This window comes from Talpa europaea (assembly GCF_964194135.1).
Source record: "Talpa europaea genome assembly, chromosome: 13".
In the NCBI taxonomy this organism is placed as follows: Eukaryota; Metazoa; Chordata; class Mammalia; order Eulipotyphla; family Talpidae; genus Talpa; species Talpa europaea.
In genome coordinates this window covers 70,245,825-70,263,575 of record NC_140080.1, presented here as the reverse complement: position 1 = coordinate 70,263,575, position 17,751 = coordinate 70,245,825, and the positions used below count along the sequence as shown (strand labels likewise).

Below are 17,751 nucleotides of genomic sequence, written 5' to 3'. Positions count from 1 at the left end.
CCTCACTTGGATCAATTACTATGATATTGCTGTGGCATTCTAGTATTTCTCACAACTGAATTCTTTCATTAGTTCTACAGTTTTGGAATACTCTGATATCCTTCCTTTTTTTTTCCCCTTTTTTTCTGAAGTACAAGTTTAAGTTATTCGAGAGGTAAAAGAGAAAAAGTTTCCAAGTTGTTTCAGGTCAGAAAATAACTACTTGCTCTCATATTTTTTGTCACTTGAGCTAAGTGTAAAGAACTTCAGCTCCCAAATCACTTCCTTTAGGAATCTAAAAGCATGATTTATGGACTTCCAGCCTCGAGCATTGCTTATTTGAGCTCACACTGTTCAGGTGATCCCGCTTCTGTGGGCGTTCTCATATCTGACTTTCCACTCCAGGAGCTCTGAGACCTCTTTTATCTTGAAATTTCAACACGATGGTGTGGGGTGCATTCTACTCAACATTTAATGATCTCTTATAATCTGAACCTTTTTATGCCTTTCTTTTTCTCCCTTATCTTTTTTCCTTTAGAAATTCTTTTTAAACAATATTTAAGTTTCTAGATCATCTTTCCATCTCTTTAATGCTTTTCTCATATTTTCTATCTTCTGATTACTTTATACTCAGGAATTCTCTTTAGTCTCACTCGGTAAGCCTTTTCTTTCGATTTTTAACTTGATAATTTACATTTTTAACTTGCCAGAACTCACGTTGTTGGGATTATGCAAAGCAGAGTTAGAAAGATAAAGAAATTTTGGATCCTTATACCTATATGTATAAAGAAACAAGGTGGATAAATGGACAAAATAAAATAATCTAGTGGATGTTAAAAATGGAAATGAGTTTACCAGTTTACAAAAGGGTGGGGTGGGAGTAAGGGTGGAGTTGTATATAGCATGATAGTAGGTATCTTGTTTTGTTTTTTAAAAACTTCACATTGTCTAACTACTTCTCATCCATAGAAACTCTTGTTTTGGGAAAGGGGTAGTGGAGTTTAATGGGTGTAATTCTTTTTATACCATCTAATGATAAAACATTTTGTTTTCTTCTATTCTCAGAATTATTTCATCCAAATCATAATAATTCTGAAATATTTCACCTGCTCTATTTTTGCTTATTTTTTTCCTGTTGCTCCTATTTTATTTAGCTAGCAATATAACCTATTTATTCCCTTTCCATATTCTAGAAGTTGGTCAATTGCTGGATTCAATTCATGTTTATAGAGTGGCCATGGACTTGCTCTTTTAAAATTATTATTTCAATTGAAGTTCTGAAGAGAAGGGAAGCTAAACTGTGCGTTTAGACTCATATCCTAAAACAAGACTCACTAATTTTTCTAGAGAGCATTTACATGATGTTCAATATTTCCTACTATCTAAAATATAAAGTGAAACTAACTTAGTCTGGCAATTTGGGACTCTGCACAGTTTGACATCAGTTAATCTCCATTATTTTCATTAGGAATCAGTCATTCCTATAGCCCCTTAAAATGGTTTGTGTTCTCTTCCTTCTATTTTCTGATCGGTGCTTGGCATATCCCTTTTCCTCCTTGTCACCCACCCATAGGGTAGGCTCAGATTAAAGTCTACCTCCTCTAAAGTCTATGACTATCCTGGGATAGCCAGGATAATTCTGTATTATTTAAAAACATCTGAGTCACTTCCAGGTAAATGATCCCAATCATTGTGCCAGCAATGCCAATTTTTCCAAAATAATTCTATCTATGTGGAATTAAATTTTCAAAGCAAACATTTCATGTTTTTCTTTCTTTCTTTTTTTATATTTTAGAAGGATAGGTTTATTAGGAAAAGGAGAAAGAAAAAGAGAGGCACCTGCATAGTCACAGGTGGGTAGGAGAGTTTCTCATGTTTTATTTTTTACTATATAATGAAAATAGAAATTTCAATATGATGCAGCTCTTAAAAAAAAAAAAAGCAGCATGCCCAAGTTAGGCAACCATTAGTGTATATTTTCTCAAGGGGTTATAGGGCAGCCCCGATACAAAACGGGGTGCCTGCCTGTGGGTCCTCACCAGCTCGCTTAAAAGGACTTATCAATGCTCTACTGCAGGCACACACGAAAGGTCAATAAAAGGTTTATTTACAAGGGAAGGGCAAATGAGGAAATGTACAGCTCAGGGAGAAAAGTGGGAGACAAAGTTTTAAATGCGTCCTACCCGATCTGCCGATCAGTAATCCCAAATGCACTCTGAGAGCTGGCTGCAAGCCAGGAGCCGTGAAGCCAGGAGGCGAGCGACAAAGCGGGAGACCCCAAGCCCCACGTGTTTGGTTTTTATACCCAACCTGGCTGCTTAACTCCACCCTCAGGTCCCAGCCACCTTCCCTTTGGTGGTGATGGGATTTGTCTTTCCCAATGTCTTGATGACTTTGGTCTGGAGTGGGGGTGGAGTCCATAAAGCCTGTATGGGATTAGCTCAGAACATCCTTTCCCCCTAACAAAGGTAGGAGGCAAGAGTGGTTGAATATTCTTATTTCAAGACATCTTCATATAATTATGCTACTAATTGTTGGAAGCAATAATGTCATAACACAATGTTCCAAGTACTCAATTCATATTTTTTGACAAACTAAGCAAAGGTTTTTCTTTTTTTAAGCCAACTTCTGGAAGAGAATGGTTAAGTTCAGCATATAGCCAAAGTAATGTTGCATAAGCAGCATTACCTCATATATTCTGAAACATTATTCCCCAAGAGCAAAACTGAAGTTAGAAACACAAGAATCCCATGAGAGAAAATCTACCAAGCAGGTAGCAGCTAGCCTAGTCATTGCCTTGAGAAATCATAACATAATAACACAAGAGCATTCTGAAAGTCCAAAGTCCATTCTGAAAATATAGGTATAAATAAAGTCTTAACACTATACTCCAAAGCAGAGACACAAGGCATTTAAAAATTAAAAACATCCTCATGACCTAGAATTTATCCCCTTAGGGAGACACTCTGAGGCTTATCTTGACCTTTACTGTTCTTGTTCCCTAATGTTGTTTGATATTAACCTGATTATCTGTGATCCACTTGAACTGCTTTCTTGAAGACAGAAACAAGACTAATTTTAGAACAGAGACAAACATATCAGTGCATGTATTTTAAGCAGAATGATATTTGCTGTAAGGGATGTTAAAATCTGTCATCCAAAGTACAAGTCACTGGGAAACCCTGATGCAAAGTCTGTTTTATGGATAATACAGAACTCAAGAAGTGACTAATGTCTGAGGGGTATAATTAAAATAGAATGCATCATAGATTGTTTTTGAGAATATGCTTTGGAAATTAAAAACTATACATGTGAAACTTTTTAAAATTCAGGGCATTATCCAATCATGAATTCTGCAGTATAATAAAAGCTATATTCACAGGGGCCATGGAGACACACAGTATGAAATGACCAGTTGGGGTCTTATTTAACAACTCATGATTTAAAACTTTAAAACTTACTAAAGTTATCTATGAAACAGAATCTATGCAGCAAACAATGGCAGGTTGGATAAATAATTGTAGGCCAGCTCCATAGACTATCCTGTAGTTGTAAAACTATAGTAATAAACATTGAAAAATTTAAAATAAAGTTTAAGGAGAAGCATACTAATAACTGAGTAAGATAAGGCTATAACTCTGCAAAATGAGAGCTGGAAGGAAAAATTAAAACAAATGATATGTTAGGGCAGAATTATAGATTATTTGCTTTTGATGATTTCTACTATTAGTTTTTAATAATGAAGAATTTGAAAATACAGAAGAAAATAAACATGTAAGAGACGCTCAGGAAGGAAGATAGGCAGCAGACAAACTCTGGAATATGTTTGATTAAATGATTGTAGATCTAATATAGTCATAAAATATATCATAAATACATGTAAGTACAAAATGACATGAGATTTTTGCACAGATGGTAGCTAATAGGTTGGAATATGTCTGTGTCTTGAATAGTTTTAATCCAGACAACCAATGTTACATCATCGGTGACACTAACAGTTGTATTTCCACACAGCTGTGTCTATAAAGGCAGTAAGGGCAGGAGGGAGAGGAGAGGAAAACATAGGTATGATTCCTGAGACAATCATACTTTTACACACACACACACACACACAGAGAGAGAGAGGGAGAGAGAGAGAGAAAGAGAGAGAGAAAGATTAAAGACATTTGCCTACCATTACTTCCATTCTACCTCCAATCCAATCCTAGATGTTTTTGCTTCTTGGGTATTTCCAAGCATGTGCATCTTATCTGTGAAAACTGCTTGTGGAAATAAATTTGGATTCATACCTACTTGAGTTCTAGTCTTGCACCTACCACTTACTGGCTACATAACTTTAATAAGCTAGTGTCTCTCTAAAACTCAATTTCCTCATAGGTAAAAAAGCATAAAGTTTCACAAGGACCTATAAAGATCAATAAGACAACGTATATAAAGTTGCTAGCAGAGTACTTGTGTACAACAGGGATTAAAGTTTGTTCTCTTGTCCACATGTTTCCCCTTTGTACAAAGGCTCTGGTATTCAGGTATTAGTGACAGGGTGTAGGTAGAAATGAAGGTGATTCCAGTTTGTCTGAAGGTTTTTCAGATCTTGCTCACTCCCCAGTACTCACCCATATATGGACCAGACTCCCTAGGCTATAACCAACTTGTTAGTAGCAGGATGAGGCCAGGCTAGACTTGTCTGGACAGCAAAGACCACAATGAGTTTCCAGGAGTGGTTCTGTTTGCAAGTTGTAGTCAGAATTTCAATTCTATCTAAACTGATTTCAAGACTGGCTGTTGAATACAGTACACTGACCACACCTGTGTATTTATAGTGAGTTAAATCAAGTAAAATTTATAATGCATATAAAATGCTGATCAAATGATAGTCCACATTTCAAATGCTCAGTGGATACACGTGACTAGTGATTACACATGAGACAACACTGATTTAGAACATTTTCATCATTGCAGAACATTTAGAATTCTGCTCTAAGGTTCTAGGGATATCAATAGGTAGAAGAGATGTCATCGGATTAGTGTCCATCATCTTTGTTCATTAATTATTTCCTTTTTAATGACTCCCAGGCCAGAAAAATACACTCAGGTTGTGAAATGGGGTAGAAGAAACACAGCTCTTGATCAGGGGTCCTTAGTGTACCCAAGCATTCCAGTCACAGGCTTATGAGACATCAATAGCATTCTTTCCACATACCACAATCCACTTGTAAAGAAAATTCTGATAAGATATGTCAACCTCAAAGTAACTTGTGACATTTTTGCTGGCAAAAATGAGTACTACTTAACCAGATCCTGTTACTCTATGCAAAAGAGAGAGATCTCCTATAGGGATATGTAATGTATTAAAGTTTGCTAAGTAGTTGACAATTCTGTTTCTGTATACGACACAGTAGTTGCCTGTGGTGCTGCAAAGTAGCAGGTAACACAAACTTGTAAGTGAGGGATGTGACATCAGAACTACTCAATAAACTGCTTAGAGTTTCACTCTGAATCAGTAAAATCAATTATTAAGGCTGGTTCCTAATATTCAATTCTGTCAACAGGGGGCTCTGGTGAGTTAGTTATAATGGCTATACAAATATCAAACTTCTTATAAACTAGCAATTTGTCTCCTATAGCATTTTTTTAATTTAAAAATATTTATTTATTTTATAGAAGAACTGGGGTTTAAGCCAGAGATGCAGGGGTTGAGAGGATTCACCAGATACAGAGTGGGGAGCAGAACAGACAGATTTACTGAACTTTACTGTTAAGGGGAGCAGCAGGGGAAGACAGGAGAGGTCTGCTGCACTATATGTGGGTTAGCTCACTGGCTGGGGATGGAACTCAGGCCACAGAGTTGATAGTACTGAGACTTAGCCCATAGGCCACCAGAGAGGCCTTCCTATAACATTTTAAAATGAAAAAATGAAGCATTAGCTTGCTTAAAACAAATGTATTGTCCTTGTGATCAGTTTTCATGTTTCTACAAAGAGGAATTCTTGTGAAGTTTTCATCTGCCCAGGTACATTTGGACTTCTGAGTGCTACCTGGGATGGGAGTAGGTGGGGAGTTTCCCTGCCTAGCAGACCAGGAGGTCAATCCATGACCTCCAAAGCAAGTGGTCTCAACGCTTCCAGATCATCCTTCTGTTTCTCTGGTCAGATCTGTTGTTATTCATAAACAGACAGTGATACTTTCTCTGTTTATCTCTGAGTGTTCCACCTTCCCCTCCCTTATCAGATGGTCTTACCTCTGACTTCCCAGGTATATTGAAGTCATTATATAAGAACTTCAGCCCAGCGCCCAAACCAACACTTTTACTTGCAAGCCAGTCATCTCTTTCTGTCTTCCTGTTTGCTGCCAGGAAGAGGTGAACCAGTTGCTTCCCTACTCTTAAAGGCCTGCTCTGTAACTTTTGGCCAGACCCTTATATGCCTTCTATTGGCTTCTTCCCGGCAGCAACTCAACCCATCGTCTCCTCACCTTAAATTAGCTCTCCTTCTTCACTGGCCCTCTCTCTCCTTATAGCCATATAAAAGGTTATCTAAACCTTCTGTTTCCACTTCTCAATTTCTGCTTCACTCTTCAACTTGTGGCATGCTGGTCCACACTTACCACGCCACTGAAATCTCCTGGGAGTCCACTGAACTCCATGGTCTCTGTGTGACTAATTTCTCCTTTGGTGCCCTGAAGGGGCTCCTTTAAGGATCAATGTGTGTTTCTGTGAAAGACCCCTCTCTATCGGTCCCTTTTTTGAACACCTCATTCTGTGTTCTTTATAGACCTTACCTTACTTTGATTTTCCTCTCAGCACTGAAATAGTGCTTGCCACACAGCACACATTCAATAAATGTGTAGGAAGAATTAACCCTTGACTTCTTGTCCAGTCCTGTCCAATTTACCTGTTGAATTGTACCAAATGCACCCATTTCTCCATCTGTCATGACCTCTGTGTCTCTCTACTTCTAATCTTATCTCCTTTGATCATTCCCCACACAGCTGCCAGAGTGATCATTCTAACATAGGAAACTGGTGGATTTCCTTCTCTTCTTAAAATACTTCAAACACCACTTTCAGGATATAACCCAAAGTTCCTCATTGGCTTCACAAGGCCCTTCCTGACCTGTCTGCTTATCCAGTCTTGTCTTTTCCATTCCCTTGCTGTTGCAGCTCCTTGTTGAAGTTCTTTCAATTCACTAATATGCCATAGGCTTCTCTTATTTCTCTCCCAGTCGCTGAAGACGCCATTTTTTATGCCCAAATAACCTTTCTCTGCAGTCTTTTTGTCCCCAACGCATGGCCAGCTCTTCATTTTCCTTCAGGTCTTAGATAAGATATGGTCTCTTGGAAGTTCTGCTTTGCTGTTGTTAGGGGGAAAGGATGTCCTGAGCTAATTCCACGCAGGCTTTGTGGACTCCACCCCCACTCCAGACCAAAGCCATCAAGACATTGGGAAAGACAAATCCCGTCACCACCAAAGGGAAGGTGGCTGGGACCTGAGGGTGGAGTTAAGCAGCCAGGTTGGGTATAAAAACCAAACACGTGGGCCTTGGGGGGCTCGCTCTCTCGCTCGCCTCTTGGCTTCACGGCTCCTGGCTCGTGGCCAGCTCTCAGAGTGCCATTTGGGATTCCAGATCAGCGGATCGGGTCAGATGCATTTAAAACTTTTTCTCCCACTTTTCTCCCTGAGTTGTACATTTCCTCATTTCCCCTTCCCTTGTAAATAAACCTTTTATTAACCTTTCATGTGTGCCTGCAGTAGAGTATTGATAAGTCCTTTTAAGCGCGGGTGAGGACCCACAGTCAGGCACCCCGTTTTGTATCAGGACTGCCCTATAACACTGTCACTGCTAGGGGTTCCCATGGAACCCTGTACTTTTCCCACCAAAGTGCTTAGCCCCCTGCAGTAGCCCTGCCTGCTTCATCAGCATTCCCCACAGAGCACCAAGGCCCCATCAGGGTGCAGAGCTGACTTTCTTTTCTTAAAAATATTTTATTTTATATAATTCTTACATCATTTTTCATTTTTGTACAATGTATGCATTTTCATTTTGGTTATATTCCCCGTACAATTGCACCCCCCTTATTTTGACTCTAGTTCTTCCTCTCCCCTCCCCTCCCTTTACCCCCCCTCCCCCCGTAGTGTGTCTCTGGTTTATAGTTGCTTGTTGATTTTGATTATCACTTTGCATTGATTAGTCTTTTTCCTGGTCTCTTATTTAGGTTTTCTAAATTCCTGCTATGAGTGAGACCATCCGGTATTTTTCTTTTTCTTTCTGACTTACTTCGCTGAGCATGATCCCTTCCAGCTCCATCCATGATACTGCAAACTTCATGTGTTTATCTTTTTTGATCACTGAGTAATATTCCATTGTGTATATGTACCACATCTTCTTGATCCAGTCATCAGAGCTGACTTTCTTGCCCCAAATATACCCTCTGCCCTTGCACAGTAATGGTATTCACAGTGAATATTTAAAACATAATTCTTTGGGACATTTCAAACATCCAGAAAAGTAGAAATATGCTGTATAACAGTATACTATACAGTCTCAGTCATGAGCTATGTTTAGTAATTGTTAACATTTAGCCATATTTTCTTCATCTAACCATCTATATTTATTTGACAAATCATTCTGAAGTAAATCACAGAGAAAATGAATTCTTAAGCCTTACCAACATTCCCACAGACCAGATAAAATAAGCTACTGAGGAGAAAGAACCATGAGTAAAACCTCTAAATCCCTACTTAAGCATACCTCAGTGGAATTCAGAAATAAGAACATTAATTTCTGCACTAGATACTTTTATAAATATACTCTCATCCCATCATTTAATTCCCATGAATTTTGTAAGGTAACTTCATTAATAAATAAAAGAAACCCTATGATGAACCTGTGCTCTAGGAGGAAAAGGGAAAGAAAATCAACATTTGTTCCCAATACCTGCTACCTTAGATTATTCTCACAACAAACTCAAGGTGTAAAAGCCCCATGAAATCAGGTTTTTTGCCTCCATGGCCCTCATCAAGATCCCTAACTACTTCTTGGTTGCTAAACCAACAGATATTTTTAAAGTCAGTATCTTAGTGAAACATTTAGACATAGGCCTTGGATCATTCCTGAAAATGCTATTTCCCCTTCATTTCCATGACAACACACCCAATGGCTCTTTCTCCTGTGTTTTTGGCTAATCATTACCAAAACATAAATGAAATAATTTATGAAATAATTTATGAAATATTTATGAAATAATTTTCAGTGATTTGCTTCTGGCTTCAGTGAGGGCCAGGAGGTAGGTGTTAGCAGCCCTGGGGCTCTGTGCATTCTCAGGAAATGTACTCCTCAGGGGATCAGCTATAAATGTATGTAAAGTACATTTACAGTTGATTTTATCTGGAATGTTGGTCAGCAGAAGTACCACTGGAATGACCTCAGAAGGCGATATCCTACAGATTCTGACACAAGTAGACTGTGCCAAAAGGGAGCCAGGAGGAAGCTGCTCTACAGAGAGGCTGCTGCTTCATCTCTACCGCCCTATGCCCGACAAGCCACCCTGCTTATCACACAATTATTTTCCAAAGTCTCTCCACTTTGATAGTAAGCACACAGACTTCTGTCTTGTTCACCTTTGACTCCTTAGCTGTTAGCATAGGACTTAACACATAGTGGGCAATCATTAAATGTTTGTGGGAGAATGACAAATCTGATCACCTCTGAGTATCCAAGACCAACTTCCTGCCAGGCTCAGCTCAGATGACATCTTTGCCTTTCATTTATTCCTCTCAAGCTCCCATAATATTTTGACTGTATTTCTCCTACAGTATTTTTCCTACAGTGTGTTTTATCTTCTATACTTTATTTTAGCTATTTATGTATATATAGCCCCACCAATGAATTCTATAATACCTAGTAGGCTCTTAATTGATGTGACATGACTATTTAATTTATATATGTGGATGTATACATAGAACAATTAGCACAGTTCTTTACATATAGGAAATGTTCAATAAATATTATCGAGTAAATTAAATACCATTTCTCATAAATTGTGGTAAGGTTGGCTTCCTGAATTGCAAATGTTTGTAAAGTACTCCAAATGCTTCTCAAAAGAATATGATAGACTGGATTAAAAGTCATGATAGTCATATGCTTAAATAATAGTCTCACTTTTGGGATTTTGTATTAAAGAAATACATGGACAGGCAGCCAAAAAAAAAAAAAAAAAAAAAAGGCCAACTGTCCCCCACAAACTAAACAGAGTCAAGCTAAACCAACCAAAACAAAAACAATGAAATCTTAAAAAAAAAAAAGTTAGTACAGCATTTCAATGAAAAATTGGAAAGTATTATGTCACACTGATAAAACATAATACTATGCTATCATTTTAACAATAGTTTAGGGACTCATGAAAAATGCTTGTAGCTAATACTAAATACAAATTTCACATATAATATAACATTCACTATAGAAAAATAGAAATACTTATGGGAAAAACAAAATGAAAAATAAAAATAGTTACTTGGGGATGGTATTGTAATGGGTGATTTTCTTTTTTCCAAAGTTTCCTTTATTATTTTTATATTAAAAAATAAGTATTTCAACACTATTCTTTACAAGTAGTTGTTCAGTGAGAATCAAGGCATAAAAATTAAGAATAACTGCTTCAAGAAACACTAAGATTCACGTGACACTCGAACATGGATGCTATCATATGATGCTATTTATGTATGGTAAAGTACAGTCATGTTGTTCATGGTACAGAAACAGATTTAGAGGAGCAGCAAATAGAATCTCAGCAACCACAAAACTAATGAAATTACTCACTCAAACAAGCTATAATAGCAGTTCCCCAAAGTGTTAGGAAAGGAGGCTGCAACCCAAAAAGATATGAAGAGAGAAGTAAGGATAACTGTCTTCTTGGTTCTCTACCATTTTCTAACCCTTTCCCATCTATTATCTTACAAGGGTCTGTAAACTATATCACTGCTGCCTGTTTTTGTAAATAAAGCTTTATTGGAACACAAACAAGCCCGGTCATTTATGTTCTGTCTGAAGCCGTTTTCACACTTCAGTCAAACAATTGTGACAGAGACCAAATGGCTGCAAGCCAGAAAATATTTACTATATAGCCCCAGATATAAGGTTTATGTACAGACAACCTGTTTAAGTATTGGGTGACATTTTTCTATTTCTTTTCTTTTTGAAACACAGAAACCTGGAAATAGGGCAATCATATAATTTATCATCCAAACTGAAATACCTTTGAGGGTGAAAGGGGTACCACCCAGACTATACTCCAGGACAATGGAAGTAACCCAGGACTGCCCCAAACTATAAATATGTGGGTGCTCTGCTGGAAGGGCTTGTTATATAAGAGCAGGTATCAGAGGGTACTCAATGCCTATACACAAAATCTTAGCGGACTCCTCTCCTTGGTTCTCCCTGTTTTAATTTTCCTTACATGCCTTTCCAACTTGTTCTGTCCCAACTCTCTATTACAGACATTTGAAGAGTCCAGTTGTTTGGACACCACTCAGGTAAAGTATCTCTATTTTATTTAGAGCTGAAGCTTACTCAGTCCTTTAAATAACCTTAATTATTTCAATCAATACAAAATAAGAATTCTGTGCTTGCAAATTATACTTGATTTACCATCAAAGCAATTCCTTAAAATTCTACTCTTTTTTTAGGTAAAGAATTTTTGCTTTTTCTTCTTGAATATTTAAAAATGACCATTAACCACCGCATTTGCCACAATGAGACCCCCAAATAAATATGGTATATAATCCATTGTTTGAGCTTTCAATAATTACCCATGCCTTGTAGAGAATTATTTAAGAATGAAGCTTCTAATGTTATTCCACAATGAAAATCAAAAGAAAATACCTCCCTTCCAAATAATAATTTGATGCTGTTGGTAAAAGCAAATAAAAGATGTTTAGAGTACCTTTGATAAAATCTAGGACATTGTGAGACTATCCTCTATGTGAACAAGAATAGCTTATCGCTCTGAAACCTCACTGGATGGCTTTCCAAATATTGCCATCTGGTGGAATTTCAGTTAATTGTTCCTTTGTTCTGGGGAACTCCTGGATGTGAATGAACCTTGAGGTCTTTATTAGAGGGACTCAATACCAGTGACTTTAACTTCAGTTAAGTTGCCTTAACTGAAGGTCAAATGATTGTGTTTCAAACACAAATCCAAAATTGAAAAAATGAGGCTGTCTGGGTCTTCATCTCCTTTCCAACATACCTGTCACTCTCAGTAAGTCAACTGTTCAGTTGCCTTGATATTTAACAAGATCAGATAAAAATCATTTATTCACAAATAACTGGAAATGTCATGAGGTCATTTGATTTTATCTTGATATTCTCTCCCTCATCACTCACAAGATCTCTAAAATTAAACTTTATTTTTAATTTTTTTAATTTTTTACATCATTGTTCATTTTTAAACATTTGCTTCCCCCCACCCACTCAGTTGTAGTCTGCATAGAGTTTCCTTCACCAATGCACCCGTGCACCATCACCTCAGTCCCCTGTGCTCCTCCCTCCCTCCCTCTAATCCCTCTTCCTCTCCTCCCCTGCAGTATGTCTCTGATTTATAATTGTCTGTTTTTGCTCTGTTGTGTTTAGTACAGTTATTATTTTTTTACACTGATGTCTTATTTGGTTCCTGCTATATGTGAAACCATCCGATATTTTTCTTTTTCCTCTAGCTTATTTCGCTGAGCATAATCCTACCATAAGACCACTACCTTTCACCATGCACAAAAATCAACTCAAAATGGATAAAAGAACTAGACATAAGACCTGAAACCTTAAAATGTATAGAAGAAGATACAGGTAAAACACTACAAGACATACATCGCAATAACATCTGTAAAGACTCATCACCCAAAGCAAAGAAAGTCAAGGCAAAGATAAACACATGGGATTATATCAAACTGAAAATCTTCTGTACAACAAAAGAGACATTAACCAAAATAGAGAGACACCCCACTGATTGGGAAAAAAATCTTTGCACCCCAGTCAACTGATAAGGGACTGATCACAAAGATATACAAAGAACTCACAGGACTCAACAAAAACAAAATAAACAATCCAGTCAAGAAATGGGTAGAAGAATTTAAAAGACATTTCTCCAAAGAGGAAATGCAAATGGCCAACAGGCAAATGAAAAAATGTTCAACATCCCTTATCATCAGGGAAATGCAAATTAAAACCACATTGAGATACCACCTTACACCAGTGAGAATGGCACAAAAATTAAACTTTCATTGGCATGACCATTTTTGGAGAAATTGCTGGTAGCAGTTAATTAGCTCTCAGTACATGTGGGAAATGGAATATCATTTGAAAAATGTTTTAACGGAGCATGTTTATTCCGGTGTTCACTTGTTCACTCTAATTGGTAAGAGAGTTTAGAAAATAGATTTGTTTCAAAGGCATTAATAACACTCATTCCATTTAAACTGAAAAAAGGAGACGACATAATTTATATTTAAATCTTACCTTGAGCATCCAGGCTCTCTCCCTGGCTGTCGAGATGAACGGTTCCTCTGAGAAATGGGACACTATGAAGGTAAAAATAAAAAAAAAACAAAAAACAAAAAACACAGATTGAACATTTAGTATGATGAAAACCTAGGAGCAAAGAGTTATAATTTAGTTCATTGGGGAATGAAAAGGAAATTAAAGAAAACATACATTAAAAAATCCAAATTCAGTAATTTTTACCTCCTGAGAGAGATTAAGTCAGCAAAATAGCAATGCAATAGGATTCTCAATCTATGTTATTAGATCAGTTCTTAGGTTGATTAATTTCAGTTGTGAAAATTTAATATAATGTCAATTCTATGAAAAGATTTTGTTTACCTTTTTCTCTGATAATCTGATGTCATGGGACTCACTAGCTACCAGATAACCTCAAGAAGCTCCATCTCTAGTGATATATCAAATGCCAAATCAAAATACTGTTTTCCCTAAACTTAGGGTAATTTGTAGATTTTGTATCTAATACCAATAGAGGCACATTCATCTAGTCAAATCATTTTTTTAATTTTCAAAGGATTAAGCATTGCAAATAATGCCTGGATCAAACTTCAAAATATATATACCAACAAGTAGTAATTTACTTTCTTTGTATGAATTCCAAGCTATTTCTCTTCAAAACTTGGTCTGCCTAAATGATAAAACAAGACATTAAACTGGTAAAGGGCAGATCTAATTATAAAAGCGAAGAAATGTGTCTGAGCTACAGGTTTTGAGGGTTCAATGTTGGGAGATGGTGGTTACCTGCTTGTGGTATAGCCAGATGCTGCTAAAAAGAAGCTGAGATGCATGTGTGTGTGTGCCTTAACCATCTTCCACCACCGCTAAGAACCAACTTAGAAATGTCCCGTCACCATCTTCCCACAGAAACCCTCACCCTGCTCATTGTTCTTTGGTGTCCCCTATATATGGCTATTTCAGAAATGCCTTTGGTGCTTATTTAGTTCAAAATCAGTTGCATGAAAATAAAATATTTGTGGTAGTTTAATATGATGTGATCTTAACAGCTGTTGTTGGAGATTTTTTTAAGGGAAGAGGGAGGTTTTTAAACTTTTTTTTTTTTTTGTAAAGGAAAGAAGACATAGTAAAGAAAAAATGCAAAGAACAAAATGGTAAGTGTTGAGAAAATAAAAGTAAAAGTTAAATTTTCAATGTTACACTGTTGAATAAGAGAGCTCAAAAATAATTCATACCATTTAAAATCAGAATATTTAACATGGATGATTTTAAGACTGAATCTTACTCAGGTAAACTAACTACACTTTTGTTTCCTTTAGATAAAACAGATTGAATTTATTGACATATTTTATATGAGAATTTCATAGCATTACATCTTTCCACAATTTATGATAGTCAATAAAACTAAAATCAGATTTAAAAAATTCTATCCCCATCCACCTCAGTGTCTTTACCTATGACATTCAATCTTCCAAAGGTTTTAACTGAAACAATATAAAATTTTCATGTGTCCTTCTTCTTAAATTAATATGTAGTAGCTGTGTTAATAGGCAAATTTTTGGCCACCAAGTTAGAAAGCAAGAGCATACGGTTCTTAGTTCATCTATAAACCAGATAAATGGCCTTTAGAAAATTCAGGGTTGCCTGTGTACAATTGCCCTTTTTCTGGCAACACCCCATTCCTAAGTTATCAACAGCTGCACTGGATCAGTTTAGAGACGAATGAGATAATTTATTGAGTATCCTGTGCACCAGTTATTTCACATATTTTACCTAATTTAATTCTCAAAAGTCATCCTATTAAAAATGAAGAAACTGAGGTTCAGAGCAATAGAACAATTGCTCAATATAATGCAACTAGAAAAGCTACGGATTTCAATGGAGTTTGAGATTTTAGTATCTGCTCTCTCCTCCACAACAGGTTCCTCAAAAGCCGGGCCTCTGACACAGATTTGAAATACCTGAAGAGCTTTTGCCCTGTTCCTGGCACATAGTAGGTGCTCAATAAGACACAGTCTTGTGAGGATGGATGTCTAGGGGTGACAGTGGAGGCAAATTTTTTTTGCGGTGTTTGGCCAGAGTAGATAAGTTATTGTCTATGATAGTCTACTTCATATTAAAATTATCTCAATATGATGTAAATACAAAATACAAATATAAAACTATGAAATTTTTAGGAAAAAATAGGAGAAAATCTTTGTGAACCAGGGGTTGGCAAATACTCAGATTTGACAAACAAAACACAACATAGAAATGGAAAATTGATGACTTGATCATCATCAAAATTAAAACTTGCCCGTGTGAAGTAAATGTAAATATAAAATATAAACTAGGATAAAGTCGTTGTAAACCATATATCTGACAGAACACTTGCATATGGGATATATAAATAGGTCTCAAAATTCAAGTTAAGGATCTCCCCGGTGGTGCAGTGGTTGAATGCTGGTCTGCGAAGCTGCCCGCAGCTTCTGCAGCGCCGGTTCGAACCTGGCCACCAGCGAGGGTCCCACATGGCGAGCAGACCTCTCCTGCCACCCGCTGCTCCCCTCAGCAGTGTACTTTGTCAGTCTGCCTGCTCTGCTCCCCTCTCTGGCTCTGGTGAATTCTCTCACCCTCGTAGGGTCTGACTGTACCCATTGCTTGTATAAATAAATAAATAAATCTTAAAAAAAAAATCTGCCACGTTTTCCAGAATAGCTGAACCATTTTACATTCTTATAAGCAATACATGAGAAATCTAGTTTCTTAACAACCTCATCATTTCATATCACTATTTTTTTTTAGTCATCTGATAGGTGTATAGTGAGATGCCATTGTGGTTTTTAATTTTCATTTACCTGATGGTTAATGATGTTTTCATTTACCTGATGGTTAATTGCTAACTGTATACCCTCTTCAGTTCTTTCCATGTCCTTTATCCATTGCCAGATGAATTTTTTTAACTTGAATTTTTTTCCTTTTTTTTTTTTAAAGATTTATTTATTTATTTATTGATACAAGATCAGGCAGACAACTGAAATACACTGCTGAGGGGAGCACTGGGTGCGACAGGAGAGATCTGCTGTGCCATGTGGGAATCTCCCTGGCCGGCCGGGAATTGAACCTGTGCTGCAGAGGCTGCAGACAGCTTCACAGCTCTGCACTCAACCCACTGCGCCACCAGGGAAGCCCAGATTTTTCTTTTTAAAAAAAACTAGGAAAAAAAAAAAAACCTAGATATGCAGATAGCACATAACCCACTAATTCTATTCCTAGGCATTTTTCCAGGGAAATATAAACTTAGGTTTATAGTGGTTTTATTCACCAAACTAGAGATACACTAAATGTCCTCCAACAGGTGAGTGGTTACACTGTGATACATCCATAGGACATCCATACAACAAATATCACTCAGTAATACAAAAGAACTAACTATTGGTAACATGGAAGAACCTATATCAATTGCCAGAGATTTATGCTGAATAAAAAAAGATAATGTCAGCCCTCCCTGGTGGCACAAAGGGTTAAGAGACAACCTGTGAAGCAATCTACAGCCACTGCAGCATGAGTTCGATCTCTGGCCAAGGAGCTACCCACATGGTGCAGCAGACCTCTCCTGTCCTGCTCACTGCTCCCTTCAGCAGTGTGTTTCAGTCAGTCTGCCTGTTCTGTTCCCCGCTCTGTCTCCGGTGAATCCTCTCACCCCCATTCCTCTGGCCTGTGCCCCAGTTCTTGTATGCATAAATAAATAAATCTTTTTAAAAAAGACATTGTCATAAGTTTATATACCGTATGATTCCATTTATTTAAAATACTTGAAATGGGAAAACAATAGACATGGAGCACAGAACAGTGGTTGCTATGGGTTAGAGAGTGGGTGAGGGCTGGAGGGAGTGTGGATGGAAATGTTCTGGACCTTTAACTTGCATCAGTGTCAATTTCTTGGTTGTGACATTATACTATAGATTTGCAAGATGTTACATGGTTGAGGAGGACAATGAGCAAAAAGAATACAGGGTCTCTTTGTACAGTTCCTCACAACTATATTATTTCAATTATTTCAAAATCAAAAGTTTAATTAAAAAAATCAACAGATTGGGTAAAAACTAGAACTGAGAATTACCTCGCTTTATTATTTTCTTCCCTTATCAGAAAGGAAAAAAAAAAAGCTCTTGAGGCGGCAAGCAAGATGGGTTGGGAATTTGCTCCACTTTGCTAGGATCCAAGAAAAAGATCTCACCCATGAGTCTGGCATTCAGAAACCACAGCCAACATTCTGCTGTCCAATTTT

The 17,751-nt window shown here is 37.2% G+C and overlaps 1 protein-coding gene across 1 annotated transcript in view; it reads right to left on the bottom strand.

Moving 5' to 3' along the window:
• The window catches only part of MAPRE2 (microtubule associated protein RP/EB family member 2), a gene marked incomplete at both ends in the record, with an annotated part of 149,092 nt that overhangs the window by 110,061 nt on the left and 21,280 nt on the right, over positions 1–17,751 (bottom strand). Inside the window, one exon of the mRNA XM_084252485.1 lies at positions 13,485–13,546. Coding sequence (XP_084108611.1) covers positions 13,485–13,546 — 62 coding nt within the window. The remainder of the gene's footprint in view (positions 1–13,484; positions 13,547–17,751) is intronic.